Here is a 22,956-nt window from a genome sequence, read left to right on the forward strand (position 1 = left end):
TCCTGCTCCTTTTTTGGTCAAACATTGGTGAACAAAGTTATCATTGGTTGTAGAATTGGAAAAATAGCTGCGAAAACTTATAAAGAAGCTTATAAAGAATTCTCCAACTACATCAAGAATAGTTACATTAAAGAAAGCAGCAAACAGCAATTACATAAAGAATACAACTACAATCATATATTTCAATCACAATACCTTTATTGTTAAATAACAGATAATCAGCAAGATTGCCTTACTCCAAATCTTGCCAAAGCTCACGAGCAATATCGCGCATGGTAGCGCCATTTCTGATAAATAATTATGACTTTCCAATAAACTCTACTGGGACTCACTCTTCTTCAAGGCTATAGCCCATTAAGATAATGTCGCTCTGTAAGACGCGTTTACAAGAAGAAAGAAAACAGTGGAGAAAAGATCACCCCTTCGGCTTCTTTGCCAAACCATGTAAGGCTCCAGATGGGTCTTTAGACTTGACTCAATGGACAGCTGGAATTCCAGGAAAAGCTGGCACCTTGTGGGAAGACGCAGTTTATCCGATTACTATCAGTTTTCCCGAGGAGTATCCGTCAAAGCCTCCCAAGGTAAAGTTTCCAGCCAACTTCTACCATCCCAATGTGTATCCAAGTGGGACCATCTGCTTGTCGATTTTGAATGAAGAACAGGACTGGAGACCTGCCATCACGTTGAAACAGATTGTATTGGGAATACAAGAGCTTTTGGATACGCCTAATCCTGATTCTCCTGCTCAGGAACCAGCTTGGAAGGCTTTCAGTAAGGATAGGACCATGTATGATAAAAAGGTCAAGGAGCAAGCCAAAAGGTATGTGAATGCCGGATGAAGAAGAAGAAGAAGAAGAAGACGAAAATAGATGACGACCCCAGAAGCTAAAGATTCTAGTATTCGTACTTAGAAAATGTTAGGAATCTTAATGGCGATTGGGTTTTGTCAAATATGAAATTGGGATATCAATACTAGGTAAATGTGAAAAATGAGTTGTTCATTTTCTAAGGAATTCTATCAATAAATTGTCGTCTTAAATGATAATATGGATTTTCTTTTCATCATTATCTTGACATCCCAGTTATCGCTGATCTTCGCTTTACCTCTAGTTCTTCTATTGTACTATATATGTTCCCAAATTGCATTATTCTCTATTATAATACACGAATAACGATATATTCAATTCTACTATAATAGCGATCACCTCATGTAATCTACGCAGCATTCAGCAATCTCATGGTATCATATGTACAAACTATGCGATCTATATGACAAAAGATTATCTCGATAAATATACGGACTGAATCCAAAAAAATAATACGGCTATTTAGCCAACTCGCTGTCTCTGATGAGATCTCTGCTCTTGGAAGCCGTTCCCGTTTCCAACTCTCCCAATTGCGATGTTCCCTTCTCCTTGTACGTACTGACAGCAGGAATATCAGCCTTGATTCTACTTACGAGAGTCAGATAGGCCCGAGGCTCCAATTTGATCAAAGTATGCAATGGAATCGACATCCACGGACTTTCCTCTTGGGGAACGTTCATGAAATATGCATAGAGACACCGTAGCACCGCCTGGTGGGTGATTATGAGAATATTCTCCTGTCGTTCCAACTCCATGATGATTGGCTCGAGACGGATAACGATGTCACGATACGACTCACCTCCTCTATATCTATATTCGTATTTGTCGTCATCTCTGGCTTTGAAGTCTTCTGGGAATGTCTTCTCGATTTCTTCGTAGGTCATGCCGTCACATTCTCCAGCGTCAAGCTCGTCTAAAGCCTTCCATTGCAACTTTCTCTTGTAGGGCAAGAAAGACGATGTTTGCTGGGTTCTCTTCAAAGTTGAAGTCCACACCGTCAAGTTGGTATGCTTGTTTTCCTCACCAAGAGATTTCAACACCAACTCCGGTAACCGTTTGGCGTATCTCCAACCTCGTTCAGAAAGATTAGAGTCGCCACCAATCTGACCTGTCAAGTTGTATTCAGACTCACCATGTCTTGACAACCAGATGCTTCTAGGCTTAATGTGCAAATTCATGACGTAGTAAACTATACGGCTTTCCAAGTAACTTTCAATACGATTGAGAATGATCTGCGAGTTAACATTGACCAACTTGATGAATGTGAGATCTGCATCAGCTTTCTGGTCCATAGTCTCATATACTTGTTCATAGAACTTTATTCTCTTCAAGAAGTCTTCAGCAGCAAATTCGTTGTTACGGTTGAGATAGTCTGGCGATGTCGTCTTAACATCCAAGATGTTCTGCATTATCAAGTCTTGGTCATCACAGAAACTCTCCAAAAACATCGGTTCTATACTGTTTTCTCTGCAGAGCTTCAAGATCTTGTCCCGTCTGTCTCTGGTGGAATTGGTTGCATCAAGGATGCCGACTACGCCATTATCGTCCAGAAACCATTTCATCATGTCCGTAGTGGCCCGGGTAATAGCTTCCTGTCTGTAATTCATTCCAACCTCGTTCTTAGGATCGAAAAACTCAGCATCTACTACTGTGTCCGTAGCTATTTCTCTACGGTACGAACCTACATTGAAACACTTTGAGTTAATAGAAAGCCACAGAAGATACCGAACGATCTTCTGGGCTATGAGCGACTTGCCTCTAGCAGGTAATCCCACCATCACCACACACACCCGGACATTCTCAACATGGGAGATGGAGTAGACGGGCATTATGGATATCTATATGCTACTGCAATGTTGGGAACTCTTATGAATCGTCAAAATTGTAGCAAATATAAAATGCTTGGTTTGGTAATCCTTGGTCAATTGGTCTTCTCTTATAGAAAGTAAAATTTTCTTCGATGGTAGTCTGAAAAGCGGTGTGTTGTTCTGTGAGATTCTCACTTGCGAAAGATAACGACACAGTAATATAAACTATGTAGAAAACTATCTGACAGACGGTGATTTCAAGAGCTTTATACTCTAGTCTGATATCTTAGAGTCTAGTCTTTATATGACAATTCTTCTTTTCTATGTCTTTATCTTTGAGATTAAGAACAGAGGAAAAAATCTGGACGAAAGATGAGATTCTCAGGTTGTCGATGAGTGGAGAAGCGATCGAGATTGGATGATAACGACGTTCCAGATCAAATTCAATATTGATGAGCACAGTTTGAATTTGTTGAACAGTTATGGACACTAATACAAGTACTACTGTAGATACTAGTTGTAGTGGTTACACGATTCGTGATCTGTTGATACTCGACGAAAGGTAGAGATGTGCTAAAATGCGGAGTAAGCACAAAGAGATAAATTGGACTTAGGAGACAGAGTGCAGGCACTGGCACTAGAAGCTCTACTAGAATGTGGAGCTTGCCGTTCAGATACGAAGAAGTAGACGAAAGTTCTAATAATCGGAACTATTCAGCAATTCGGAAATTCAATAATTCTGTACGGTATCAAATCTAGTAACATTCGGTTCTTCTGAAAGATCAGCTCCAGTTTATATAGAGAGCTCAAATTATGAGGGCGGACTCTGGTGGATCATGTGCAGGATTCGCTAACAATATGAGGAAGAACTCGGAACAGAGTGGAGCTTCTAACAGAAGTATGATATAGTCACGTGAAAAGCATCACACTCGCACGAGACGTTGAAAACTGGGGTCCATGCAGTCCTAAGTATGAGCTAGCAGTAGCGACATTCCTCGGATAAAAATCTAGTATTGTTTTCAAGTAAAAAAAGAGCGAGAAGCCAATAAGTAAGTTATGTGATTCATGTAGCTTTTCGTGATAGCTACCTAGACTACGGTGCCCCAGGCTCATCAGGCTCGTCATTGGTATAGAATTTGACATCACTCACTAGACGTTTTGTCTGTCATTCCAGGAAAAGAAGATCCTGCATAACCTTCACAAAAGATATGATGCAGGATCTCTGGTAAATGGTGTCCGAGACTAGAAACTTCGGATTGAACTATTAAGAATTCCATAAATGCTACTGCTTGTTGGTAACGCTTTGTTAAGAAAACCAAACTAGAGGAGCAAGGAGTTTAATACAAATCTTATAGGATCCATTCCAATTTGAACTTTTTTTTTTGTGATCTTTAGTGATTAGTACAGGGCCCAAATCCATTTATCAATAAGTGCACAAAAAACCAGTCTCAATATACAGGTATTCAGCCATGATAACGTTTACGAGCAGCACCACGGTTCTTCGATAACAGTATCTTTTCTGCTACCACAGTTTCAGCACCAGTCAAAGTCCGAGGGCTCTTGAAGAGATGTTGGAGTCCGCGGGATATAGAAAGGTAGTGATTGTACTTTTGGGACTTGTTTGTGCGATCCAAGTTCTTAAGCTTGTAAATCTCTATAGAAATGGAGTTAGCCATCACAGTTCAATCCGAGATTTAGAGTGGAAAGATGTCAACTTTCTTCACACGACAGACACCCACGGCTGGTACTCTGGGCACCTCAATCAAAAGACTTACAATGCCAATTGGGGCGATTTTGTATCATTTGTAACACGTATGCGTGAAAAAGCTAAGGCAAATGGCCAAGATTTGCTCTTGGTGGATAGTGGAGATCGCCATGATGGGAACGGCTTATCGGATATCACCACTCCCAACGGCATCAAGTCGACTCCAATATTCATCAAACAGGAGTATGATATCTTGACCACGGGTAATCACGAGTTGTATGTTTGGGAAAACCTGAAAATGGAGTATGAAGTGATTGCGAAACACTTTCCTGAAAATTACGTTTCGTCAAATGTCGAGTTCAAGTTGGAAAATGGCACCTTCGTGCCATTTGGCAAGAGATACAGATACTTCACGACCCCTAATAGAAATCTTCGTGTTCTTGCGTTCGGTTTTCTTTTTGATTTTAACAGGTACAATGATGGAACCAGAGTGATTCCTATCCAAGAAATTGTAGACCAATCCCATTGGTTCAACGAAACATTGCATGCACATCCAGCAGGAGAAGTTGATATCATTGTGGTTGTTGCCCATGTGCCTGTTCAGCGTGAATGGCCGGAGTTGTTCTATCTCCATAATCACTTGCGTAAGTTCTACCCTGACACGCTCATTCAGTATTTCGGAGGCCACAGTCATATCAGAGACTTCACTGTGTTTGACAATAAATCTACTGGTTTGCAGAGTGGCAGGTACTGTGAAACTGTCGGCTGGAATGGTGTAAACACGAATGTTGAAGCAATTAGTAACATCCGTGGCAGATATCTGAGATCGTATATCGATTTCAATGTCAATTCCTTCTTGCACCATTCCAAGTTCGATTCCAAAGACGACTTTGATACGCAGAAAGGAGTGGAAGTGACTGAATTGATCAAGAAAACGCGGAAATCGTTGAACTTGAATAAGCCTCTAGGCTACGTAAAAGAAAACTACTTTGTAGACTATGTTCCTCTAGCAAATCACAAGAATATTTTTAATCTCCTATCAAACAAGATATTGCCTGAATTGATTCCAGAGAGTAAGAATATCACTACTGCCAGTGAGAGAATCATCATCATCAACACTGGATCCATAAGATATGATTTGTACAAAGGTTCCTACACAATAGACTCCATGTACATTGTGTCACCGTTCCAGAATCAGTGGCATAAGATGACTTTGCCGAAATCAATCGCAGTTCAAGTTGCAACAACTTTGAATGCAGCTAGGTACATTGTTACTGATGCAAATGGAAGAAAAATCGACAATAGAGAACTTGCTCCACCACACCAGTACTTACAATCATCTGATGCTGATGTAACAAAAGTTTCTAAAAGACAGCAAGTCTTCCATTACCCCGTAGTTCTTGGTGAAGGAGACTATTTGGAAATTGAATCCAGACGAAGCAAGAAAGTCAAGTTGTCTAAGGGGTATGTTACCTACGACGACTTTGGTCTGGATGGAGACGATACGCCACACAAAGCTGTGGTTAACTTCCCTATTCCAAATGTTATTGAGTCCCGGCAGTTGGACAAGCGTACTGGTGATGACACCTCTATTGATTTGGTATTCTACGACTTCATTACGCCCAATATTTTGTGGGCTCTAGAGCAATTGAATTATACTGTCCTGGCTAGCTCCGAATTCTACTCCAGTAAGTATTTGGGACTCATAATGAATGACTTTTTCAAGGAGAAATAGTTGCGACTACTCAAGAAATAAGTATACATGATATATTCGTTAGGATTAGGTTAAATAAATTATAATACATATAAGAAATTGAATACTAACAACTTTTCTAAAAGATGTGTATTCATATTCTGATGACACTGTCGTCGGGCTTGTAAGTGAAACGGTAGTCGAAGCTACTGATAACTTCGCCATCTCCGTTATTTATCACAGTCTCGTCGACTACCATGTTGATATTCACTCCAAACCAAGACCCCCAAATAGGTCTGGTGTTTCTGGAGCCAGTCGAATCGTGTACTAAGTCTGCTGATTCGCCCAATTTGCTTCTGCCGCTTTCATCGAATTTGACTTTAACACTGAGATTGATAACAAAGACACCTGTTCCGGGTATCAAATGGCAGTCATAGCTGTTCAACTGATGCATAGTTAAGGGCACCTGGATCCATTTCTTCTGGAACTCGAGTCTAGCATCATCAGTACCCGTGGGAATCAACGGCGTTCCATCGACTATGACGGCTGAAGAGCGCTTGAGATTCTTGCCAAACAGAGTGGCATACTGGTCGACATTGGCGAATTGTGTGGAAGAAGTAGGCGAGTTGAACTGGATATCCAACGAGCTCAAGAACTTCTTGAGAAACGGCTCTATGGGTTGTGCTGGAAAGAAGTCAGTGTGTTGCTTGTAGATTATGTTAGTGAATAAGAATATACATACTTGGATCCTGCTGTATCTGTGACATTGAATGAAGTGCTACAGTGAAGAAAGCCATAACAAGTTATACAAAGCCTTAGGCAGACGGATTTTTCACTCCAAGGTTGATGGAAAACAGTATATATACAGTCCTAGGATTTGGAGCTATATAGCGATATCTTCCCTGAATTCCATTTCAATTATAAAAAGAGGAGTGATATGTACATATGTATAGATCATTTGGTCTGGGAGAATTATATGTTTATATCATAATCATCACCCACTTTCAGCTTACACTATGTCTCGTTCAGTTTCTATGGTTGAAGGTCAGCTTGTATAACCTAAGGATAAGAAGAACCTGCATAATTTCCATCAACCAGTATTGTGATCACGTGTGGATGACTAGATTCTGTTGGAAATTCAATCCAAATGTCGTATAATGTCGCTGTGGTACGACATTGATCCTACATTATATTCCATCAACTTCAAGAATGTTTAACGAAGTTGAAGGCTTAGTCATATGATGTAACTGCGATGGTTGGTCCTACTTGGTATGGGTCTAGATGTACATTTCCCGACCAAGTTGATCCCATTTTGGGCAGTTGGAATCTCGTGAAAATTTTTCACATTCTCGCCTCGAGAATTTGTCTATATATTTAGCTAACAGAATTTCCTAAGGAACCTAGAAGCCTCCTAGGAAGTGAGTCAAATCTGAGCTTTCATAGCAAGCTGTTAATGCAAGGGATTTCAGTAGAAACAACTTCGACGTAGCCAGCTTAAATATTAAGCCTAAAAGACTTAAGGATTCAATATACAGTATCGAGATCCGAACAGATTCTGAATAGCTATCCAGAACTGCTGTAGTTTGGGATGCTTATTACATAGTTAATAACCAGTAGCTGATCTAATTCTTTGTGAAGCATAATGTGGTTAGTGTATAGCTGGGAATTTCAGCTTCCTTCTATTTTGGACTCTTACGTCAGATATGCCTAAATCTATTTCAGGACTGAAGTGAAATAGAACACCATCCGATCCCACCGTTTGAACGTAAACATACAGATTTGAGCCTGATTCAGAATTGAATTGGTCGCAAGCGGAATAGTATCAGCCACTCAAGCACGGTTCGGCCAAATTCTTCCCCATTCAGATGTCCAGGATACCTCCACAGTGCTCAGAAGCCAGATCAGGTGCATTCTTACTTTAGGCAGCGTCATCGCTCAATGAAACGAGAACGTAGAAAGATCGGTATTCTTGCTGATAGGGCTGGTTAGATCGAGATTGGTCGATCCGATTTAAGTCGTTTGTATGGGAGCGGTTGCAATTTATGTAGTGCGGCATGGATGTACAAATGGGTTTTCGCAGCCTATTTTTGGGTTTAGCCAGCCATCTGTTTTGCATTATAGTGCGTTTGAAACGAATTTGTGGTCGATTCAGCTCGTTAAGAACCGATTGCAGGTTTGTGAATCAAGCGTAGTCGCCGTCTGATAGAATAAAATCAAGGTCCCCAGCTGGCTGGTGCATGCCTATATTTGATATGTGCTGGTAGTAAGTGCTTAATTGGGACAAAGAAAAACCCCATCAGGGGTCAAGATCACTGTGATCTGTCAGGGCTTTTAGGTTATAAATATGTTGCAGAACCTCATTTTGATTTGCCTCGAACGATTTATTGATTTTTCTTTTGTTGAATCAACAATTGCTTCTCACTTTATTCACTCTTTTCACATTCACAGGAGTCTTTTTACAAGATATTTCCACAATTTATCCAATTACTACCGGAATTACATAAATTCCATTCATTCGTTGATTTACTGAAGACTCACAAATTACATTTGCTAGTGCTACCTTTAGTACTTCCTACACCAACTACACCAAGCAATTGAATAGCTGAACTAATTCAAGCTACTATCTCAATTACGTACGTCCTAGCCTATCGTCTTAAAAGTGCACCAGTGCCGCAGTAACTTGCCTGATTAGGTCCTATTATTCTCTTTTCGAGCGTTTGATCACCTGACTTCAGATCTCTCATCTAGTTGTTCTGGATACGGGATCTCATTAATTTACCTAAAGAGTACAGATAAACAAAGATTGATTTGACACCAGTTGTCAACCGACTTTGCAGCCAGCGCACATTGGGAACATCTATCCTGCAACAGAGGTATAACATCCGTAGAATCTGTTGCTGTGCCCCGCAATTGTGCCCCTCCCCCACCGGCAATCATCACGATTACACCTCCAGCCCATGCCCCACGTAAAGTTCACAGTCATATCATCTCCAGTCCTATAGTTAACAAGAATATGAGTTTAGTGCAACTGCCAGCGATGTTCAACAATCACCACCATAACGCCTCGTACCAACAGGGCCACCTCCGGTCCCGCTCCTATAACGAGATGTTGACGCTGTTCAACGCGTCCAGTGCGTCTTCTGCTTCCTCTCATTCTGCTCCTGGTTCCACACCAAGACCTCCTTTCTCCACTCCCGCCTACATCAAGAAGAGATCGCATTCCGATCTTGTCAAACAGCTGACGGAAGGGCTTGCTTTTTATGACCAGAAACGGTCTAGAACAGCCCCTCCTTCTCCCCCCTACGAAATCAACAATAAGTTCGGTCCTGGATCCGCACTCTCTGTATCCAGTTCCTCAACTGATAAGCTCATCACCAGTAATGTTATCAGACCCAACCCCAACCTCCGCTCACGTTCCTTGCTGCCCTCCAAGAAGTTCAGTAACCCACTCTCGCCTTCCAATTCACCCAACTCCTCGCCAGCATCATCTCCTTCCAAGCCTGCAACTGGAGCTGCACCTTCTACTCCAGACACAAGCTTGGCTGCAAAAGCGCAACCGCAAACGCAGACACAAGTGCAAACTCGATTGCAATTGCGCGACGAAGACGAACATATCCACAAACGCATTAGGCTTCCCAGCATTTCTGCAGCATTGCAATCGACCAAGTCCTCCTCGATTCGATTGAAACCCGTCATCACTCCTCCCACTGTGTCTCTCGATTACTTTGACACCTACAAACCCAACGACGAAAACTGGAGATACGAATTGCTCGACACCATTAACAAGGATTCAAAATATTTCCACTTGAACCAATACAACTACTTGAATAAATACGCCACTTCAGCCAAATACCAGCTGCAACTGCAACAGCATTCCATTAACTCGTCTTATGGTTACAAACCCAACTTCGACTCAAGGATCAGCTCTAAGATCGCTAACCAACGTCCATCTCTTCCCAGTGTCAGCTCTATCTGCCACGAAAAAAAAATCAACTTCCCTTTCGAATCCAACTACACTTACTTGAACAAAACCTACATGAACGACGTCGAAAAGTATCCCGAATACTTGGAATTGGCCCAGTCTTTGATCCAGTTGTCGCAGCCACGTAGGCGAAGTGATTACCACGACCAATCTGCGGCAGTTTCGTCCACTGCTCCAATACCGACAGCTGTTACACCTCCAACATCGTACTCGCCAAACTCTTCTGCTGCACCTCCTCCAACCCGCTTGCCAATAGTCAAACCACTGCAATATTCCCATCAAACCTACACGGAAGCACCTGTACCTGTAGTATATCATCAAAGCGGAACAATAACTCCTCCAGCATCTAGATTGCCTAGCATCCAAGCCAACAAGTACAACACTTATCCAGGTATGATTCAGGAAAACAGCACTGCCAATAGCCATTCGCCTGAATTGGTTACTTTGCACCATGCTCCTGTCCAAGTCCAACCTCTTGCCACCCCTGCTGCTCAGCAGAGTCACAAATTCATCCCCATCACCCCACCATCTTCCAAGTCCAAGTCGAGAACTGAGTTGTTGAAGTCTCCACCCAAACATCATTACAACCACCACAGCCCCAGAGTATGTATTTCTTGTGGATCGGATCAATCGCCATGCTGGAGACCTTCATGGTCGATCAAGGAAGGACAATTGTGTAACTCTTGTGGACTCAGGTACAAGAAGACATCTGCCAGATGTCTCAATAACAACTGTAAGAAGATCCCAGCCAAAGGCGAGTGGTCGCTTATGCAAAGCAAAGGCAAGACCATGTTTGATGATGGCCACGACGGCTACAGCTGCTTAGAGTGTGGCTGGAGAGTCGAAATCAAGACTTAAACTAAATATCTAATACTGTCGCGCCATCTTAAGATTACAAGTATGGCCAGTACTAGACGACACAAGCGTCCAGGGTTTCTCCTAAGGTTTATTGGGGAGCCAACAACATGCATTCGTCCGTTGAAGGACTAAACCTGTACTATGATGTATATTTAATTCTTTTAGTTTCTAGAAAACAGTTTAATGGTAATTAATAGTTATGAGAAGGTTTGTAGATTTCGCAGCCAAGGGAAAAAGACCAGAATCAAAGATAAAGCAATAGACACAATTATCACGAAAGCAGCGAAAAACACTTTACCCAGGCCCAGCATTAGCTCTTTCAGCATAATAACATTACTAGTTAAATACGTATTTGTATTGACAAATTATGTACAAATACTTGGAGCAAGGAGTCGCATCTATAGCCCACGCCTGGTGGAAAAGTTCAGATAAATGCAAATTATATTTATATATATATTTATGTACGAAATTCAAAAAATACCTTTAATCTCTTAGTAAACACACAGTACATGTAGAGAGTATATCATATAAATTGTCCATGGTAATCTCCTATTACAATATCACAATTGTCACTGTCCCCACGCTTGATTTCGTTAGAACTTTCTAGCATACCTGCATATAACACGTGGCAATATAAGCGGCCGAATTCTCTAAGGCTGGAGAAAGTGAAGCTCAAATAGTATCTTTCCAACAACAATGTCTGATACTAACATCGATATCACTATCAAGCTGTCTGGAGACACGAAGTACGAGTTGCTGGTGTCGCCTCTGCTCACTGTATATGATTTGAAGGAGCTTATCGCAGATAAAGCCGACATCCCTGCGGACAGACAGAGACTCATTTATTCTGGAAAGGTGTTGAAGGATACTGAAACTATTGCTTCGTACAAGGTTCAGACTGGACATACTATTCATATGGTGAGATCTGCTGCACGAGCCACCGGAGCTCCAAGTGCTTCTAATGCTACTGGTACCTCCGGAAATACAACTTCTGCAAGTGCTACTCCTTCTGGAAGTACTAATATTACCGGCAATTCTGCAGCTGGAACCGGAGTCCCTTCCAATATCGCTGCTGGACAAGGACTGTTTAACCCTCTTGCGGACTTAACGGGAGCGCGTTATGCTGGCTATGCTCAACTTCCCCTGGCTTCTATGTTTGGCCCAGATGGAGGTATGAATGCCATGCCGGATCCGGATCAGTTGGCTCTGATGATGAACGATCCTATGGTCCAACAGCAGCTCAATGCCATGTTGCTGAATCCACAAATGATCGACTACATGATCAACCAGAACCCGCAATTGCGTGCTATGGGCCCTCAAGCTAGACAGATGTTACAGTCCCCTATGTTCAGACAAATGATGACGAATCCGGAAATGATGCGCATGATGATGAGTATGGGTCCAATGATGGGAGGGGCAGGTCCCGGTGCTGGACAAGGAGCTTCGGCATTTCCAGCTCCTGGGGCTAATCCCAACGTAGCTGATACTTCTACAGATTCTACTGCTAGTGCTGCTGATACTCCTACTACTAACGCTACTGCTAATAACGCTAACGCTGCCGCTGCTGCTAATCCGTTTACATCATTGTTTCCTGGTGGAGTACCTCCTGTCGATCCGTTTGCGTTGTTTGGAGGTGGTGCACCTGCTCCCGTCGATAACCGTCCTCCAGAGGAAAGATATGAGAGCCAGTTGAGGCAACTCAACGATATGGGCTTCTTCGACTTCGACCGCAACGTTGAAGCTCTCAGACGAACAGGTGGCAGTGTCCAGGGTGCTATCGAGTACTTGTTGTCGAACAACTAGCCTTATCATTGTAGTTCATTGTGGCCTTTTATGGTTCTTGTAGTGTTTGTATATTACAGTAATAGTATGTTTGGCTTTGTGTCATAGAGAATAGTATAGGATTGAAATTGCGCGAACTGAAAAGTCAAGTCTAAGTAAGATTGTTATTTATGGATTATTCATCCACTCATTCGTTATCTGCGTGTTCGACTATAATTGATATAGTTTTGCCATTAGAATCCGAGCTATTTCGTCTATTTCATATTAATTTATAATAGTGTTGAAATATCAACTTTATCCATTTATATGAACAGTAATTTTGAAGATTCTCACATCATAGCATTATGTCTATAACGACAACGTCCACACCAGTGGATTTCCAATTGGCCAAGTCTATCGCCATCATACTAGAAGCCAAAAACATACATTGCACCGAGGAGTTTCTTTTCCAGCTAACAGATCTCACAGCCTCATACTTTCACGATATAGCGAATACTCTTCGCGAGTGTACTCATCTACAACGAAGACAAAAGCCAACAATCAGTGACGTGCAGCTCTTTCTCCGACTTCATGATATACATACTACAGCATTGATAGATCAGGTACAAGCTACCAAAAAGTCTATGACTCCAAAAATAAAACAACAAGTAGAAGATGTTCAAAAACAAACAATAGCCATACGAAAAGCTCTTGATTCTGAAAATGCCGATGTAGACGACGATTCGCCTTCCTTGCCATTTTTTTCCAATGAAAGCTATCAGATCGCTGAGCTTGTACCTCGAGAAGTAGAGCAACCTCAGTATATACCATCTTATTTTCCAGATTTGCCTCCTGATTACACCTATAGAAACACCCCCAAGTACATGAAAACTGTTACTGATTTGAAAGAGTTGCGCTTAAAGTTGGTGGAAGAATCGAGATTGACAGAGAAATCTTTGTATGACTTGATAGAAGACGAGGAGAGAGTTTGGCGTAAGAATCTTGAGAAAGAAATCCAGACTATGGAGGATGCTGACAGTAGCGACAATAACAGCATAATGAGCGACACACCAGTGGTTTCAGAGATCGAAACTCCACTTCCAGATGAGATCGTACTGAATATTGAGGCACACGAACCACAGCCTAAAGATCCAACGCTGCAGCAATCAGAAACACAAACTCAACCAGAAATGCAAGCAGTAGACGTCGCACCTTTAAAGGAAAAGCCAGTTGATACTAATGTTTTTGATATTGTAGCCTATGCTGAGAAACGTAGACAGATTCTTATAACAAGAGATGAGAAGTTGATTGCAAAGCGAAAGCTCCATGAAAACAACATCTACATAAAAGCAGAAAGAGTATATTCTCCATATGCCACTGAGAAGCGGACCGCCGAAGTCGACACCTATTTCAAAGGAGCGATCCAGGATGAGTTCAAATCTGCGATTAAAGCAGTGCGTTTGGCTGAAGCAAGCAAAAAGAGAAAGATAGAAGCCATTTTGAAGGGAAGAGCCAATCTTCAAAAGAAGAAAGAAGCAGAGAATGTACAATTCGATTTCCAGTTTAATGGCATGAACCAGATGCTGGATGAAGATAGCGATGAAGAAAATCTTGGTAATGAACAGTTTCCCGACTTTGATTTTGTATCAACACAGCCAAAATCCAACATCGACATATCATCAATAAATGAGCATGTAGAAAATGAGGCTGCTGAAGAACGAGCTGCAGAAAGTACTGCAGAACGTACCGCAAGCATTTCACAAGCTAATGAAGCAGTATCAACAATGGAAAACTCCTCGGCAATGATCAACGCCAGCCAAGATTTGGTAGTCCCACTTGGCGCGACCTCTCAGCTTCAACCTGAAGACAGAGATACAGAAAATGGTGAAGTTAAAGAAGAGGACAACGACGATCACCTCAGTGATGATTTTCTTGAAGCTGAATTGGAGAATGCCATGCGAAACCAAGAGGATGCTGATCCATCCGTTCCTCAATTGACAGCACACGTCAATTCTGAATCTGATGACGACGACTTTGATGATTTATGATATCCTAGACTAAGGTGTTCTAGAGAGGAATGACATGAAGCAAAAAGTTTAAGCATTGGTAGGCGATGAGGTTCAATGGTATATCTTTCTTATTTTGAATGTCATAACTAGAAGCATCTGAATGTAGAGTTAGCTGTGTCTCTCGGCTACAAAGATAAAAGCTATGTTAGTGCCAATGTCAAACATGACTTGCAAGCACAGTATCATAATCTCTCGTACAAGTGTGTAAGACAATGAATAAGGACCAGGCCCTTCATGAAGGTAGAATGCATATAGATTGAACTTCTTCTATATCAATTTGGATTCTGTGGGTATATATGGTATTTACTGAACAGTCGCAGCATAGTTTGCTGCTATGAAACTGTAGGAATGGTGCGATAAGATTCTTATTCGTTTGGAAGATGCAGTTAACACTATGCCCGGAATTCTTCAATCTTCACCACCAATAGCGAGCACATTCTTGGTGGAAGAAGAAAAAGCATTGACTGTAATGATTGCTGCACCAAGAACAGATCCAGCCTCAACGTGTTATGATTTTATAATTTTACTTGTTATCCCACAACTATTTCCAATACGTTGTAATTGCTTTAATGTACACTCATTGTTCTTCGCACATCTAAAACTGTTAACTGTTCCTACTTTTCTTGTCACATTTGCGTAACATAGAATCTGCTAGAATTTGGACATGTCTGAGATGATTATAATATCATATAATATCTTATTTTGTCAATATTACTCATTGCTAACCTCTAATATTTCATGCAGTTTTGGTTATGGACTCTCTACTATTGCAATAATCTCCTGCAATCATTTACAATTATTGCTTACTTCAACGAGGGTTCAGTTGATGTTCTGGATCTATTTCTTATGTACGGTATGAATCTATTATCGTCCCAAACCCTCATTATTAGGAACCCTATACTGCAACAACTCTGTTCTGTTTCTACGTATAGTTCTCCGATTCTAATACACCGAACCTGGTCTATCTACGTCCTATGTACACCCATCTACACTATATAGTTTCAGAAATAATTCACCTCGTTCATTTGAAAAAGCTAATTTCGTGTTTTCTACTTTCTTCAGTACGGTTATTAGCAATTGATATTTTGGCTACAACACTTGTACATACTAAATTAAAGAAAAAATATAAATCTAGTTTAACAAACCTAGAAGATCATAGTTGGACTTTAGTCGTAATACATGCCATTTCGTAAATATAAATAATTGAAAGTAAAAGCAGACTGTGTGTGCAGAATATGAGTAGTATCTATTTCAAATTACCATCCTACACTTTATTGAATACGTGCTTCATTATTGTTGCCATTTACATAAGGCTCTATTTCCACACGCGTTTCCAATCTCTATCACACATTGTAATGGTAAACCAAGTAGTCGGTCAAGCCAAAACCTCGTATCCCAAAGGTTTGGTCATGTTGGTAACTCCTTCTGTTTCAATCAAATGATAGAATGAGAACAAAAGGAAAATAGCCCTTTCTCCGTGGACATCAGCCTTGGCTATGACAGCACCTCCTCCAACACCATCCAATTGCATTTCTATATTGACATGGTCTTTGGCGTCGTAGAAATAAGTGATAAGTGACCTGAATGTAAGAATTTCACTGTAGCCTTCAACTACAATCTCATTCTCAGCCATTCTGGCAGCGACCTTCAAGGCTACTTCCGATTCCACCCGGTTGTTTAGGTCGTAGGGTCTGATGTTATGCTGTTGCGTTAAGGAAGTGCCAGTCCAATTGAGATTCTAGCTGACCACGAAAAAAGATTCAAGTAAAACCACAACTCGACTACAAAGGGATGCAACTCACTGCATGTTCAGAAGTTATGTAGTTCAATGGAGAGAGCAACGCCAAACTCGAGGGTCCTGAAGCATGTGAACACACACTCCTTATACCCAGCTATAAAGTCATAAACTTTGGGCAAAGGAATCAGTTAACAGAGCAGCGGTAGTAGCTTGTGTTCATGAGTACGACATGAAAATCTTCAAAACGACATGATAACAATGCCGCTGACCCAAGATTTTAATATTTCCTAATACTTGGATTTCCTTAGCGGTTCAGGCGTATATCAAATAATAGCTTGAAACTTGGGACGCTTGATAAATTTTACAAGGCTGTTGAATGCATAAGATCCATATTTAAGGTTTCAATTCGGAAGTTTGCATAGGTCCATCTTCGTGAACGGCTTCATTTTTCTCTCTCAAAGGCATAAGCACTTCAGAGAATATGTATTAGCTTGTTCTCCTTGTGAAATAGCTTTTTTACCCTGCTTGCATTCCATTCTCGGAAATTATAAATCTCGTTCTCAAACAGAACTTCTGGACTAGGCCAATTTTATTCTGGAAGCATTTTTGTCTTTTTGACAGCAGGAAATAGAGTAACAAGTAGAGACTTCTAGATAGCCAAAAACTTAACAACTATGGGACACCGCATCACTATGTATTTATACTGTAAGAATTTCTTCTTCACGTGTATTGTTGTGCTAGCAGCAGTGAAAGGTTTGAGTGCTGATAGAGCTGTGGAAAATTACACTGGAAATTGCAAAAGCTGCCTTCTCGTTGATGGCACTGTTCCTTGTAAAATTTCTCCATTTGATATCTGAACGTCCGATGTTACACTATTATTACAACCATCATAAGCATAAGGGTGTAGTCACTTATCATGGTGCAAAAATTGTCCTCATTAATTCTGTCAGATTTAGAAATTCACATAAAAGAATGATAAGCATTTGAAGGATTTGGGTTTGTGTCTGAATTATAAGTTGTACTCAGGAATAACATTTCTGTCGAATCCAAACTTGTTCAACTTATCAACTTGTCAATTTGCTGAAATATACAGAATTGCATCATACTTCCATTGAATGAAACTATCTGATTAAAACTTTTGCTATTGAAATCAACCTTCGATGAATGGCTAAACTAGAACAATAAGTACATTCGAAAGAGGGACTTGAAGCTATGAAGCACTATGATGTCTTCATTTGATATAAAAAAAGAGAGTATTTCCGTTGCTCAATAGTCCCCTGTAGTGGCTATTCACAACAATTCACTTGGGTTGAGATCTATATGAGTAGAAGTCTAATTGCCTTCTCAAATATCTCAATATTATTGTGTAGCACAAACTCGTTAGTACGTCTTGCGAATAAAACACGCTGCTTTTGTAACTATTATCTCCCTTTTACAAACCTTCTTTTAATCATCTCTGCTCCTGTTTAAGCTTTCTACTTGTCTTGGCTGCCCTGATAGCCCTCTCTCTCCACTTCTAACTAAAAGGGTTAGATGCATTGACCTTAAATAAGTTGAATACATCGTTAGAATGTCTGGGTATATTCATGATTTACAATGAGGTTTGACTACTACATAGCGCTATTATTTTCTCATATTGGATTTTTTAGCTATTCGAATTAATATCAGTAGTACCTACAAGAACTGTAAATAAATGGAAAGTTTCTCATCGTATATCACATATTGAGTATCTCAAGGAGACGATTATTACATTCGCTAATTGTTCAATATTGGAAAAGACAGCCATTTATATAGACAACTTCGTACCCTTCTTTTTCTATCTAGTGGTACATCTATTTTCAGTTACTCCTCATCTACACAATGATGATCAATACCAGAATTATGACTTCTCAGTTTAATAATACGACGAAAAGTAATCACAGGTTTCAAAATATAGGGCAAATACTGAAACAAATGAATGGGAACACGAAGAGAAGTTGATAGATTACTGGAATTTTTGACATATGCAGACTCAAATTCAATATATTTCAGTAGCGCACAGTTCCTCTTAAGGTTTAATTAATTGAATGGATGTAATAATATTAGTGATTTTCTTTCTTGGTGTTCATCCTGCCCTCTGAAGTCAGCATGATATCAGCCAACAAATTGATGTCAAATACTAGTGAAATTTCTAATACTTATTGAATCGATTATAGTTCGCTCAACAGGAGATCTTTATGAACTTATGCACCAAGAAATTAAATTATGTGGAGATGAAAAAAGATGATTATTCAAAATTAAGTATTCATTAAGACAAAATTACTTCAGCACATGTAAGCTATAATAGCTATATACGGAGGTAACCTTTAGAGAATACGAAAGGCAGGATATTGTCTTCAAGAACTTCAAACTTCTCTTTTTAATATTTTCCTTCTTGCTATTTATTACGTGAAAAGAGGGTAATAGGCTGCCATGTTCTGGTTCAAATATGAGAGAAATAAACAAAATATAGCTCAGCATATCTCGCGGTTTTATATTACTATAGAAGCGTAGAAAAAGGGCTACAATGTATTTAGAACCACAAAGTTTGCCCTGCTGCTAGTGCAAAATAGTAGACATCAAGAAAAAGAGGCACGAACAATGCACTTACTTATGGGAAATTTCCAATTCTTGGACCAAAGTATCCCCCTGGAGCCTCGGTGACATTCAATATCGACTGTTGTCCGTACCCGCCTTCTATACCACCGAACATAACACTGTTTCCCCACCACAAAATGCTCTTGTCATGGTATTGAACTGCAAAGAAAATGATGATAGAAGAAAAAGCAACACCGGCAGTCAAGGCAGCTGACAAGAGATAGTTGTATTTCTGCCACCATGCTTCGTACTTGTTCCTAATGTAGTACATAAAGACAACGGAAAGGTAAAAAGAACCAGTATAATATGAAAGGTTGTAAGCACCGTAGTTAATGAAACCACCGATTACTAATGTTGGTTCGAAGAATTTGGTGTACTTCAAAGGAGCAAACTTCTTGAAGGCAAGTGCAAGAATGGCTAACAAAAATCCAATCAAGAAACAATATTGTAAGATTGGGTACAACCCATTGAAAACTTTCTTAGGTCCAATAATTCCCCAAATAATAGAGGCGTTATAGAATGTTTTTGAATGTGGACAAGTAAATTTTTGCTTGTTATGTGGATCACAGTAATCTTCAATATTATTAATTAAGAAATTGATAATACCTAGTTGAACAAATGAGGCAATGAAAACACCAATGATTTGAACTCTGAATAGAGCTCTTGGAGGAACCTTGGAATAATGAGCCATCTTTTGGTTGGTGATATAGTTCTGAGCTTGAGAATCAATGTTGGTTCCAAATGCTTTAATGAAGTTCAATGCAAGACCGTTACCCGGAAGAGCATAACCTACAATCAATTCAACCAAGACGTTAAGTCCGAAGCCCCAACCAGTTCTGGAGTAAACAGCAGTAATTGGAATCAAGAAAACGAAATTAATACCCAAAGAAAAGAATAAACCCCAAACTGGAGTTTCAGCAGGGTATATTTCAACGCAAATAATAGCCAACACAAGAGAAATCACCAAAACAACCAAAAATACCCAATCTGGAACTTCCTTATAAGCTGACATCATGGTGGAGTGTGGGTCATTATAGCCTTCGTACGTAGATTTCTTGAAGTTTCTAAAACTCAAATAGAGACTCTTGAACGCTCTCCAAGTTTGTTTGTATCTAGTACCGATTTCATAAACAACAGAAAAGGGATAAAGAACAAAGTAGGAGCCATAAGCAACCAAGTTTCCAGCAGTGTAGAAAGGTGGTCCATATTCTTGATACTTCTCAATGTCGAATAAACTATTTTCATTGACAACAGAAGTAACTCGATATATCTCTCCTGTATTTGTGTAGAGAGATGGTGAATTGATTGGAAGGTATCCTGACCACTTGCTGTTTGTCCAGTAGACCCCAGCGACAGCCAAAAACCCTAAAATGTTACCAATGTAGTTATTCAATTGTGAATAAAAGGGATATATCAATGGAGCATTCAAGCTGAGAACATTCCAGTCAAAGCTGGGTATTGGGTTTAGTCCTAAACCAAAAAAAGTTCCAGTGATGGCGACTAAGTTAAAATTGAAAGGAGCGATCCACGTCATCCAGTTGAAAGTAGACAATGCACCAAATAGGTAATTAGGAATCCAAAAGTAAACGAACGAAGCTGCGAATGCAATGAAAAAGAATGTGTACTTTGCAATCTTCCAACCGTTTATAATTTCTTTCTTTTCTGGCACCATCAAAGCTCTATTTAAGGCAAGAGTGGGTAATACTGTTGGCCAGATTGCTTCAACTGGATAAACTGCAAATCTTCTGAAGATACCAGCGAATCCAAAACCCAAGAAGTTGTTTGATAAAATCAACAATGTTTGGTATCCGAAATCAACCCATTGATTATCGTAGAACATTTTCATCTTTTGAACATGAATATTATAAGAAACATAACTTGTCGCTCCCCCAGTAACAGAATAGAACAACGATGCTAACATCTGTTCTTTATAGTTCCATGGTCCTGGGTTGAGGTCGATAGTGTACTTCCATATTTTAAACTTGTATTTCGGCAAGACATATTCCAACAATAAACCACAAGGATACAAGAAAACTTGAACTACAGCTGGATACAATGCTATTGCTGGCTGTCTTTCAGAAAAGAATTGATCAATAACTGCACCAATGGCAGTCCAAACGATACCTAGAATGTAAACTCTGATGGTTTCAACTGGGATCGTGGGGTCGTCAAATGGATCTGTAACAGATCTCACTTCAGGGTAAGGAGAGTGGTAAGCAATCAAAACTGCCTCCAACCTAAGTTGCAAGTCCCAGTCAACTACTTGGTGAATACTAGATTCGTATTTACCACCTTCAAAAACTTCCTGAGAAGACAGCTCACCACTCTCATTATTCTTCTCGTTGAGAGCAGAATCTAACTTTACTCTCGTACCGGAATTCTCAGCTCCAATGTCAACTAGTTTAGTCCATAATTCTAAATCGTGGGTTGGAATATTGGTGTCGTCATGATGTTCAACAAGGGTCTCTTTCAAAATACTCAAGGCTTCATCATTTCCCAATTTCTCAATTTTATCCAAATAAAAGATGACTTGTGGTGGCAACTCGTCAAGTGATTGCAAGCCATCCAAATGAAGTCGCTTCAAGATAAAATGCTTCTGCTCATTTGAAAGTGAAACACCAATCTCATTAATTGAGACTGGATTAGAAGTAATTGCTCTTAAATTCACTTCATGATCTTCTAATTGCAAGTGAGATGTAACACTGCCAATACTGACTATATTGTCAAGCTTTTCCTTCTTTTCTACCTTCGACATACTGAGATGTTAGATGACCTCAAAAATAGAAACAATTTATTTGCGATAAAAGAAGTTCAGCTAATTATATAGACATCCTTAAAGCAGAAATAGAGTACTGGGTTAATAGAGCCGTACCGTCATTACAATATAGGGTGAAAGGGATAGTCAAATGAAATCACAAGACGATACTTAATCTGCTACTGATTATCACCTTTCACCTATTCAGGATGTTTGTGTGAAGGTGTGGCTTAGGTATATTGTTGCAGTATGCGCCTCAAATACAGTTTGCTCAACTAGGGAGTTTTTTTGAATAGCAGTCTCTGTTGTTGCGTAACTTACATTCTACTAGTCTGGTGAAGTACCGCCTTAGTTATATCCTTAACATATTCGACAAATTAGTTTAGTGGTAATATCTGTCCTCAATGCTAGTCAACCGTGAATAAATATCAATCACTCCAACAGAGGACAAGAAAATGAATTGGGAAATATTTCAAATGTGTACAAAAGAAATTTCACTATTTCTTGGCAGAGGATCTAATGGCTTACAATCGGTTCCATACAAATACACCGTAGCCTTCGGAATTTTGCAAGTGCTGCAACTAATAATTGAATCAGCCTCGCACAGAACAGTAATTCATTTAAAACTTCCAGACCATGCAAAATTCCCAGGATTACGGTGCAATTGAATGTAACCGATTATAGTACTAATTACTAGAAGCGACGGGCCACGAATAGTTTATTATTTTTCATGATGTATTTTTGAAACTTAATTTTGTCACCTAAAAAATATTTGCCATGTACAATTGAGCGCGGCATACAATTACCGTGCGTTTGCGTTTTAATGCATGAGATAACCTAAAACTTGAAGTTGTACTTCTGTACGGCTCCATAACTTCTTATCGATCAGCTATCTGTGAAACTCATCCATGTACTGGTGTCCCCAACTTGGTCTGGCTTCCATGTTATCCGTGCAGCTGAAATAAAATCATAAGCATAATTAGGATGCTTAAAACTGACAAGCCTCTGCGGTATGGATCTTCCAGCGTCCACATTGGATTCATAATGAATAATTGGAATGTACGGCTCGAGTTTTCGCCGTATTCAAGCACCTGAAAAATAGGGC

General features: G+C 40.0%; 9 protein-coding genes across 9 annotated transcripts; 5 read left to right on the forward strand and 4 right to left on the reverse strand. All coding sequences in view use genetic code 12, as the record gives it.

Annotated features, from left to right (window-relative positions):
* Positions 1-362: 362 nt before the first annotated feature.
* PICST_85060 (predicted protein) lies at positions 363-1,182 on the forward strand (the record flags this gene model as incomplete). The annotated part of the gene is made up of 1 exon (XM_001386082.1): positions 363-1,182. One exon carries the CDS (start codon positions 363-365, stop codon positions 837-839), a length of 477 nt encoding a protein of 158 aa, XP_001386119.1. The 3' UTR covers positions 840-1,182.
* A 47-nt stretch (positions 1,183-1,229) lies between these two features.
* On the reverse strand, positions 1,230-3,384 carry FBP26 (fructose-2,6-bisphosphatase (FBP26)). Its single transcript, XM_001386260.1, has one exon. The coding sequence runs from the start codon at positions 2,693-2,695 to the stop codon at positions 1,325-1,327; it is 1,371 nt and encodes a 456-aa protein (XP_001386297.2). The 5' UTR covers positions 2,696-3,384; the 3' UTR covers positions 1,230-1,324.
* A 978-nt stretch (positions 3,385-4,362) lies between these two features.
* PICST_62920 (predicted protein) lies at positions 4,363-6,114 on the forward strand (the record flags this gene model as incomplete). The annotated part of the gene is made up of 3 exons (XM_001386083.1): positions 4,363-5,642; positions 5,670-5,775; positions 5,824-6,114. Coding segments are annotated over 3 exons (1,677 nt in total), but the record flags the coding sequence as incomplete, so codon positions are not given.
* A 112-nt stretch (positions 6,115-6,226) lies between these two features.
* PICST_36980 (predicted protein) lies at positions 6,227-6,839 on the reverse strand (the record flags this gene model as incomplete). Its single annotated transcript, XM_001386261.1, has 2 exons — positions 6,227-6,744; positions 6,815-6,839. The coding sequence occupies 2 exons, from the start codon at positions 6,837-6,839 to the stop codon at positions 6,227-6,229; spliced, it is 543 nt and encodes a 180-aa protein (XP_001386298.2).
* Positions 6,840-9,085: 2,246 nt separating this feature from the next.
* ASH1 (GATA-type transcription factor) lies at positions 9,086-11,114 on the forward strand (the record flags this gene model as incomplete). Its single annotated transcript, XM_001386084.1, has 6 exons — positions 9,086-9,198; positions 9,286-9,507; positions 9,703-9,957; positions 9,991-10,178; positions 10,242-10,428; positions 10,477-11,114. The coding sequence occupies 6 exons, from the start codon at positions 9,086-9,088 to the stop codon at positions 10,910-10,912; spliced, it is 1,401 nt and encodes a 466-aa protein (XP_001386121.2). The 3' UTR covers positions 10,913-11,114.
* A 493-nt stretch (positions 11,115-11,607) lies between these two features.
* Positions 11,608-12,715, forward strand: PICST_85034 (predicted protein; the record flags this gene model as incomplete). The annotated part of the gene is made up of 2 exons (XM_001386085.1): positions 11,608-12,311; positions 12,333-12,715. Exons 1-2 carry the CDS (start codon positions 11,609-11,611, stop codon positions 12,713-12,715), a joined length of 1,086 nt encoding a protein of 361 aa, XP_001386122.2. The 5' UTR covers position 11,608.
* A 323-nt stretch (positions 12,716-13,038) lies between these two features.
* PICST_63446 (predicted protein) lies at positions 13,039-14,283 on the forward strand (the record flags this gene model as incomplete). Its single annotated transcript, XM_001386086.1, has 2 exons — positions 13,039-13,746; positions 13,900-14,283. Coding segments are annotated over 2 exons (1,092 nt in total), but the record flags the coding sequence as incomplete, so codon positions are not given.
* Positions 14,284-16,117: 1,834 nt separating this feature from the next.
* Positions 16,118-16,441, reverse strand: PICST_63737 (predicted protein; the record flags this gene model as incomplete). The annotated part of the gene is made up of 1 exon (XM_001386262.1): positions 16,118-16,441. A coding segment is annotated over one exon (324 nt), but the record flags the coding sequence as incomplete, so codon positions are not given.
* Positions 16,442-19,109: 2,668 nt separating this feature from the next.
* On the reverse strand, positions 19,110-21,851 carry PICST_63741 (predicted protein; the record flags this gene model as incomplete). Its single annotated transcript, XM_001386263.1, has 1 exon — positions 19,110-21,851. The coding sequence occupies one exon, from the start codon at positions 21,849-21,851 to the stop codon at positions 19,110-19,112; it is 2,742 nt and encodes a 913-aa protein (XP_001386300.2).
* Between the last annotated feature and the right edge of the window lie 1,105 nt (positions 21,852-22,956).

This window comes from Scheffersomyces stipitis, chromosome 7, assembly GCF_000209165.1.
Source record: "Scheffersomyces stipitis CBS 6054 chromosome 7, complete sequence".
In the NCBI taxonomy this organism is placed as follows: domain Eukaryota; kingdom Fungi; phylum Ascomycota; class Pichiomycetes; order Serinales; family Debaryomycetaceae; genus Scheffersomyces; species Scheffersomyces stipitis.